Genomic DNA, 9,317 nt, shown 5'->3' on the forward strand with positions numbered 1-9,317 from the left:
TTAGTGTAAAACCGTCTTTTTATACTGGATGGGGATCAAATTCGCAACAAAACCGGATTTTGAGGCCCTTCCGACTGAAAAAATAAAGTTTGAGACCAAACGTGTAGATTATCCCAAATCGTAGATACGATCCATTTGTATAATTTACTACAGTTTTTAATATTGTATTATTCAACTAAATCCAAAAATTTTGAAATCTCATGAATATTTTGAGTTTATTTTCATTTTATTACCTAAATACCCTTAGCCTTTAAAAAAACACAACCATCTCATGGCTATTTACATTCGTTTCAGGTACACAAATAAGTTAAATTGTCATAGGTAAGTGAGAGAGAAATGAGTCATCTTTATATAAATACATGAAAATCACATGGATCGTAATTTAAAGCTATAAGACATGCCAATGGTTTTATCAAGTAAAAACCAAGTTATTATGTCATGTTGAACCAACATCCTGCAAGCATAAAAGTGTGATATTTAAACGTGCAAAAACCACCTGTATCAGCTTCAACATCATCATGCAAGCATAAAAGTGACCTCTATTAAACCGACATAATTGAAGTTCAAGAATTAAAAATAAAAATAGAAAATGTAGAAGTATCATGGAATGCTAGAGAATGTTATTGAATTATGAATCGCAGCAAACCTTTATTACCAGACTGGACTTTTTTTTTTTTCATTTTTGGTCTTCTTCCACATAAAATTTGGTATCTTAAATAAACAATAGAATGAAAGTAAGTTCCCATTTTTATACCAAATATAATCTATTATTAAACTTAGTTATGTTTCAGTCGATAAATGTAAGTAAATTGCTATTATTGGCAAACAGATATAGGTATCAAGCTTTTAATATTATTTTGAAAATTAAGTTATAACGGGACTATGAATTCTATTTAAAAAATATAATTTTATACGCAAAGATACACACAATACAACACACAACACAACATGCATACACACAGTCAAATACCTTTTTTTTTTGCATTTACATCAAAGTATTTTCCATGATGAATGGTTTTATCTCTTTATTTAGTTTTGGGATTCCCTGACCGAAAAATGCAAGGAACAACATTTCAACCCTTGTTCTTTCTAACAAACACACCAACATACCTCTTTATTTAATAGCTTTTAAACCCCTGCGCTTATTAACATAGAAATAAAACTCTATTTAATAGCTTTTCAACCATTGTGCTTACTAAGGAAAAGATATAATATTACTTTGTAGACTTGCTTTGTGTTCTCATCATTTTTTGAAGTAACCAAGAGTAAAATGTTGCTCCCAAATCACTATTTCTCCACAGGCATTGGTAAATTACCTTTTGGGTCTTGAAGCATATTGGCATGTCTAGATTTATCCCCTTAATGTGGACTATCATCCTACATCAACCAGAGCTGAAAAGCACTTGAGCATTAAAAACTTTCATTCCAGATGATGTTTGAGAGTATATTTCATTAATAGAACGGTTTCATTCATCTCTCACAAAAAAATCAACAAAATGATCAAAAAGTAGGTTACCTCAATCAGTTTGTCAATATCAAACATGGGTGCTTTATAATATTATATTTGAGAATGAAAATGTATACCCATAAATCTGTAGTTCGAATCCAAGATACCTGCAAAAATTAATGGTATATATATATATATATATATATATATATATATATATATATATATATATATATATATATATATATATAGAGAGAGAGAGAGAGAGAGAGAGAGAGAGAGAGAGACCGAGGTTGAGGCTTCAACCGGCTCCTTTCAATTCGGCATCAAATGTGACAAAACAGGTTAATCAAAGATGCTTTGTTAGAAAGCTTAAATTAGGAAATCACCTTCAAGTCCTTTAACTTAAGACTTGTGATAGTGGCAGTCGATGGTGGAAATAACAAAGGTGAGTGGTTTATGTTTGTGTACAAACAAAAATAACAACTTTGAATGGGTTCTTCATATCAAGAAAATCATCAGAAAAAGTAATAACAAAGTAGTTGTTATTAGTTGGTAGATAACTAAACAAATCAACATTCTTCTTTTCTAACTTGTGAATATTTAAACAACAAATGTCACAATCCTTTCTTAGGCGTATTATACGCATTATCAACATGGAGCATAACTTCTACCTACTGACACATATAAAAGTAATTTAATTTAATGAAATTATCAAGGGGAATTAACTTAATACTAAAAAACATGAGATACAACAGTAGAATAAGGGACATACATTTTTGTGTAAGAAGCATGTTCATCCGTTACCTGGAAACCTCATTAAGGAGGAAGCATAAAAACCCTTGTGATCTCGCCCCTCTTAATCTGTCATGACATTTGGAGGCAAAAGTTCACATAGTTCAAGAAGATATCTTTCGATCATAAATACAAACCTGGGAAACAAAAAAAAGATTAGAGAGAGAGAGAGAGCCTAAGGAATCCCTCACGCAGATGTCATAACAAAAAATAAAGAGATAAATCACAACTGAGAGATAGATGATGGTGAGATGAAGATCTATGGTTGAATCCAACACCTAGGTAAACACATCTCATTCCATTGTCGCCTGCATATCAAACTTCTCTCCATTAATAGGAAAATGAAGACGAAGAGAAAGAAAGATCTGAAAAAAAGGATAGAAAAAAGAAGAAAACAATAAACATGTCAAGTTACAAACCCAAAAAATTAAAGCCCCAAATCCGATTTCTATTGTAATCAGCTTTGGATCTTCAAAATTCGAAAGAATCAGTATCTTCAAAATTATTTTTACAGAATAGTTATTCAGAAAGGAATTAAAAAAATTAAAGAAACCAATATAGGTTTTACTTGTTATGCAGTTATCAACATCAAGCCCCATCTTGAAAATAACATGAAGAGATAAAAAAAGACTACGATTTTGATTTGCTTAGACCTTTTTCTTTCTTTCTTCAGTGACAGGATGGTGTAGTTTTTGTTCACTGAGTGTGTCATCGTGAAGGCAGGCGACAGTGAGGGAAGCATCAGGTCAGCAGTTCAATGGAAGTGGTAAACGGTGGAGAGGACAAATAGTAGATAACCGATTAAGGTTCCGGTGAAAGACTAAGGCGGAGAAGGGGGGATCCTTTTGGAGAGAGCGTGATAGGGTTTCGAGAGGTGACAGTCGGAGGAGAGAATGCTCTGTGTTTTCCCTCTTATAAATTAATTAACTTCAAATAAGAGAGATGTGGTGACGGGTCCGAGATATACGGGAAGGGGGCGAGAAATAAGTGGAACTTTCAATAAGTCTGGTAATATATTAGGAAAGATAAGGAGCCAGGGAAAGAGAAATAAGATGCATGGTTTTATTATACTTTTAGCTTATAAATTTAGACTATTTAAAGTTTAATATTATTTTATTAAAGTTGAGTTGTCCTTTAAGCTTAAACATTTGTACATCTTAAACTATTTTTAGAAATAATAAGGTTTGTATAATAATATAGTAAGATATATATTAACTACAATTTTAAAAACTAACCCGAAATGATATTCAGAATTGTCATATATATGATCTTGAACGTGTTCTAATGGATCCTCATCTTTGCAAGTGCAAGTTACGCCATATTGCAAAAAACAATATAAAAGTTCAACATTATTATTATAAAAATTAACAAGTATAAAAACTTATGAAGTAAATTCACCTAAATTTAGATTGCTATTCTCGGATATTTGAAAATCGATATTATGTAGAGAATCATGATCAGCTAACCCGAAATCTTCATAATCATGTGCATAATCCTTAGGATATTCATGTTGATCATGAATATGATCGTCACTGGCTGATACTGTATCATCCATAAGATAATTTACAGCACGATTGAACACCAGTTGATTGAAAAAAGCAAAATAAATTCAATATTACAAACTTTGAGTCAATTCAGTATATATTAAAAAAGGAGAAACCGTGTAATTGATATGTAACTAAGAAGGCATGATATATGCATTCGTTGTTATCAATTATTTGGTTTTTAAAATTTTTAGAAACATTGTAAAGATAATAATCAACACAAAATCGTATTATTCATCATGATATTATAAATATTTGACATATTCATATTCCAAATATAATAAATTCCATAGATAAGACTTCGAAACATCATGAGTTTTAAATTAGACTTTTAATTAATTTATTCAACAAACTTTAAAAAAAATTATGAATTTACAAATGATTTCTGATTTATTATGGCATAAACGCATATACTAAAACATCAATGAATATACCAGACTGTTATTCTGTGAGAATATTTGAAACAAGATTTACAAAAAAAATAAAAAAATATTTTTCACACATTTGTTCTGTATATTCTCGTACAACTTAACAGAGACATAATTATACCACCGTCTCATTATACCACAGTCTTATCCTGTAACAATATATGTAATAAGAATTACACTAAATTTATGTTGCTCATGTTTGATCTGTATATTGTAATACAAATTAACATTCTGGAAGAATTTGATAATAAGAATTCTAACGAAATCTTTGATAAATCATTAATTAAAACGAATTTGAGAACACTTATTCTATATGAATAGAAAAACAAAATGAACTAAAAAAAACATACATTAAATGGTGTTTTTGTTTATTCTGTATCTTGTAATCAACATTTACATTCTAATACTTTTTATAACCATCATTCTAACAGAATGTTTACATATAACATTATATATAACATAATTTACGAAGAATTCTTTTATACAAAAATATGAGACCAAAAATACATTTACAACAACATATCTGTAGGCATATGATAAATAAGAAAATGTATGGAATTTTAATCAAACTCAAAATGAAAATTATTAATATTAATTGAATGAAAACATAAACTTACATTGATAAACCCCTAAAATTCATTATTAGACTTAAATAAAACTCCATAGAATCCGATAAGACTAAATTTAAAACATTATTCAATTCCTAAAATATGTTGACGAAATAAACATTTATTCTCTCTTGACCCTTGCTTGGGGACAGTTCCTCCTATCATGACCAACACCAAAACAAATCTCACATCTTTTTATTTTCATCCGATCTTGATTCACTTGTGATTGCTTGACATTCCGACCATTGTTATCAGAAAAGTGCTTGTTATTGTTATTAATATTATCTTTGTTCTGAAAAACACAAAAATAAAATTCAAAATATGAATTTCATCAATAAAATATCATAAAAAAAATATATATGATATGAATCTGATGAAGGATTATTCTGAACTATGAATAAAACAAAATTTATATGCATATGATAAACGATTATTCAACACTATCAAAATAAAAACGTGCATGAACAACATACCTCCATTAACAAAATATCAAAATAAGAAAAATGATATGAATATGATGAAAAATTCATCTACAATCGAATAAAACGTATATGATGCATATATATATATATATATATATATATATATATATATATATATATATATATATATATATTATTTTCGTTGATAAGATTCATATTTAATAGCCTGATATTTAGGAATTTGATTGATATCAATCAAACTTTAATTAACTCGGAAAAATATAAATTATATAATAAGATTACATTAATACCCCTTAAGAATGATTGACGTACAATTATGCATACAATAACACAATAAATACATTAAACAGTTGAACCTCTCTCTCTCTCTCTCTGTGTGTGTGTGTATATATATATATATATATATATATATATATATATATATATATATATATATATATATATATATATATATATATATAAGATATTAACCTTCACATTTTAGTAAAAGACCATGTATATCGTCTTATTAGCAATCTTACATAGTCTTGAGGGGCTTAATGAGTTATACCCTACTTGACACTTTAAACACAAAAAGCATTTAAATAAAATTACTTCTAGAAAGCCTAAAACATATACTTGACACTTTTAAATAAAATTACAGAGAACAAAACATGTGCATTGAACTTGAAGGGAATATATTCCCAGGTAAAATCAAAACTAAAGTGGATATACTTAATATATGCCCATCAAGGGGGTATACCATATCTCAAAAATGCATAAATAGAAATCCACGGATAGAGAAAAGAGGCAGAGAGTCCATGGCATTGATACTTCTACGTAAATATTAGTGATATAAAAAGAGTGATGCCAATAGGCATAATCCAAAAATCATCCAATCTCCTCTCGAAAACATGGCATAAAACTACATATTCAATATGAAGTTACCTTAGGGGAATCGCCACCCGAGAAATTATTTATTACATTTTCCACCACTTGTCAACGTATTGACAAACGCACTAGCACTTTCTTGTACTTTATCAACCTTCTAGAATGATGGCCAAATCAAGATTCACGATTACGGGATCGGGTTGAAAAGACTTGAACCCTTGAAAAGGATCCATGATTTTACGCATCATCAAATATCCTTTTTTCTGGTGGCTCTTACCCAACAAAATAGAATTTCTACAAACCTAATATACCACCACATAGTATAAAACACTAACTTCAAGATGATCCTTACGTTCATCCGGCAAGGAAACATTTTCGAGATGATCCAAAACTGATCGCCAATTGTAGGCAAGAATCATTTGACTGTTTAATTGTAACTAATCAGCCTCATTTGTCAATGACGAATTCATTTACTTTAACAAAAATGTTGCTCAATGTCAGCCAAACATTATTTTTCTTTGTAAAATATGATTCCCACCCTAGAAACTCTATTTTCCCTATTTTGGCGATACAAATGAAAACTACAACATCTATCAATGTTAACCAATTTTACAAAAAAAAAAAAAAAATGTTATGATCACTCTCACCAATCACCACCAATCGTGCACTTTGAGTCTGCGGTTTCTATTTACAGCAAGTCTTTCAGCAGGAACTTTACTCCTAACCTCCTTCCACACCATATTAACCGCATCATCTTTTTTGGGAGGGTACTCATATTCATAATGATGTGCAATTTCTTTAAGCCGACCCCACATTTCAACCCACCTCTCTTCGGGTATTTTCCTAAGCTCTTCAACCATATACCCCGGAACCAACGCCTCTTTTACCGAAAAGAAAACCGAAAACTTTGAGTAGTCTAATTCCGACTCAAAAGGGAGCTCAATATGGTCGCTTACAATCACCGGTACACAGTGGCTCACGATAGCATCAAACAGTCGGTTAGAAGACGGCGTGTCGCCAGCTGGATGTAAACAGAATCTTGATGTCCGCATCCCCTGCGTTGACTGGTTACACCAAAAATTCAATTCTAGTTGTTACACAGACGACACAGAACAGAACAGGTTGTACTCTATTCTGTGTGTATTGTACTTTTATGACTTACAGCGTTTATGCCTTCTCCTGTAGCGTAGCCTGCTTCAAAATGTACATCTGAATAACCTTTTAGTATTTTTTCCAGCTTGGCACGAACTTTTCCTTCCTTTAAAACACATTATGACATTATTAATTAATTAGTTTGTTTTTCTTCAAACAAAAAGAAAATTTTGAATTGTTGATGTTGGTTGTGACATACGGCTTTTCTTACTGTTCTTCCTCTGAAGAAAAGAAGAGTGGTACGCAATTTGTAAGGATTTGGAGAGTCATCATCCATGAAAGACTTTACCACATGCATATAAGGGGCAACAACGTCTTTATGCAAATTTGCCATGCTTTTTGAGTATCTTCCAAAATCTGCAACAATGAGAATAGATGCATTCACCTCTTCCCGAAGAAATCTGAAAGCATTTGGATGATGCACTGGAATTACATGATCTCTTCCAGAAGTTCTTTGCCAATAGGTAGATTCCCGCAAAAATTTAAGGATGTCAACCTGTAGTAATCATAAGGATTAGGTTCAAAACAACTCAAGTATACAGAGGATTGCTTTCAAAAATCAAAACCACATCCAATTTAGCTCCATCTCTAACCTTTCTACATAATTCAACATAGTGAGCAATTTCTTCTCCAAAAACTGAAGATTAGTTAGGTAGAAAAGTCATCATACTCCTATAACATTCAAACGAAAGTGCAGCTCCATTTGGAATAAGATGGAGTTAACCAATATGTGCACAAAAGTGAATCAACATTTCAACAATTTGCCTTAAAGAATCGATATTGGATAACGAGGCCGTTTAATTACGATGAAACGATCAAAATGATTGTTACCTGTAATTGTCGATCAAATTCAGTATCGGGATCTGTCATGTTCTTCCCGTGAGTATTGAAACTCATCGAAGAGAAAAACGGAACGAAGAACACATCCGCTGCATCAGGATTCGAAACCCTCACCGCCTCGCTGCTCTCATCAACCGTAGCATTTTCATATAAGAGCGACGCCATCATCCAATACTCCACACTATGTTGTTGGTGTAACCCTGCATACTGCGGCAACATCGGCAGATTATTGGCATTCAACGGCGAATTATCATCTCCGGCGAACTTACTGCTCATCATACCGACATTAAACCTCTTGGGCAAATCGTACATGAAAACCCTGAGCGGAGATCGGCTGCGACAAGGTAATGCGGTATCATTTTTGGGAATGGAGAAGAAAGATAACTGGGATTTCAAATCAACTGTACCAAATCGTCCGGATCCTAAACCTCCGGTTGTGATTGAGTATGTGATGAAGATGGTTACGAGAAAGATCACGAGTGATGTGACTGTTTTACCTATCATTTTCGAGGGCTAAATTTTTAATGTTTCTTCCACTGTAAATGTAAATATACATATACATTCCTGAATATTTGAAGGGTTTGTTTAACCATGTCATTCTGGTCGAAGAAGACGATGAGTTTCCCCAAAAGGGTTTGTGAAGATCACGAGGATAAACTGTAACAACCGGGTCACCGATCTTTCATGTTTTTTTTTTCATCCAAAATAAGTTTACCGCTAATTACACGAAATTGTAATGAAATTAAACACTTTGGGCTTGAAACTTTAACTTTTTAAAACTCTTAAAAGGAATTTAATAAAAAAAACATAATTGTTTTTATTTTAAATAAAAGTTCCTAGGTACCATGATTTTCCTTTCATGCACACGATAATATATATATATATATATATATATATATATATATATATATATATATATATATATATATATATATATAGGAAAATGACTTAGGAGAGTAACTACCTTTTATCCGTGTTCACATATTGACAACTTCTTCTTTTTTGCACATAATAAAGCAACTAACTTGTTTTAACTGTTTAAATTACACCAATATTATCGGCTAATACATGTTTTAACCGGTAACTCAAAGGGAAAATGACTTAGGATGGTAACTACATCTTATCTGTGTTCACATGTTGGCAACTTCTTATTTTTTGTACATAAGAAAGCAACTAACTTGTTTTAACTG

At 31.3% G+C, this 9,317-nt stretch overlaps 1 protein-coding gene and 1 long non-coding RNA gene across 6 annotated transcripts; both read right to left on the reverse strand.

The window, feature by feature from the left end:
* Positions 1-864: 864 nt before the first annotated feature.
* Positions 865-3,250, reverse strand: LOC111889897 (uncharacterized). 5 transcript variants are annotated; one of them, XR_006190002.2, is made up of 3 exons: positions 2,255-3,248; positions 1,736-1,759; positions 865-1,614 (listed from the first exon to the last, which is right to left on the reverse strand). It is a non-coding gene; the product is annotated as an uncharacterized LOC111889897 (long non-coding RNA). The 5 variants fall into 5 exon arrangements; XR_006190001.2 differs by having other exon boundaries at positions 1,736-2,550; positions 2,896-3,245; XR_002849656.3 differs by having other exon boundaries at positions 1,736-2,607; positions 2,896-3,245.
* A 3,158-nt stretch (positions 3,251-6,408) lies between these two features.
* LOC111889821 (probable arabinosyltransferase ARAD1) lies at positions 6,409-8,809 on the reverse strand. Its single transcript, XM_023885969.3, has 4 exons — positions 8,119-8,809; positions 7,487-7,783; positions 7,298-7,393; positions 6,409-7,199 (listed from the first exon to the last, which is right to left on the reverse strand). The coding sequence occupies exons 1-4, from the start codon at positions 8,629-8,631 to the stop codon at positions 6,786-6,788; spliced, it is 1,320 nt and encodes a 439-aa protein (XP_023741737.1). The 5' UTR covers positions 8,632-8,809; the 3' UTR covers positions 6,409-6,785.
* Positions 8,810-9,317: the final 508 nt, after the last annotated feature.

The sequence above is a fragment of the Lactuca sativa genome, chromosome 4 (genome assembly GCF_002870075.4).
Source record: "Lactuca sativa cultivar Salinas chromosome 4, Lsat_Salinas_v11, whole genome shotgun sequence".
In the NCBI taxonomy this organism is placed as follows: Eukaryota; Viridiplantae; Streptophyta; class Magnoliopsida; order Asterales; family Asteraceae; genus Lactuca; species Lactuca sativa.

What these genes read in the sequence shown, in the direction of transcription:
- LOC111889821 (XM_023885969.3), bottom strand. Translation starts at nt 8,631, where the DNA reads ATGATAGGTAAAACAGTCACATCACTCGTGATCTTTCTCGTAACCATC. An exon ending in AATTTGATCGACAATTACAG is followed by an intron (nt 7,784 to 8,118) that starts GTAACAATCATT and finishes TGATTACTACAG; the next exon opens with GTTGACATCCTTAAATTTTT. An exon ending in CAGGAGAAGGCATAAACGCT is followed by an intron (nt 7,200 to 7,297) that starts GTAAGTCATAAA and finishes TGGTGTAACCAG; the next exon opens with TCAACGCAGGGGATGCGGAC.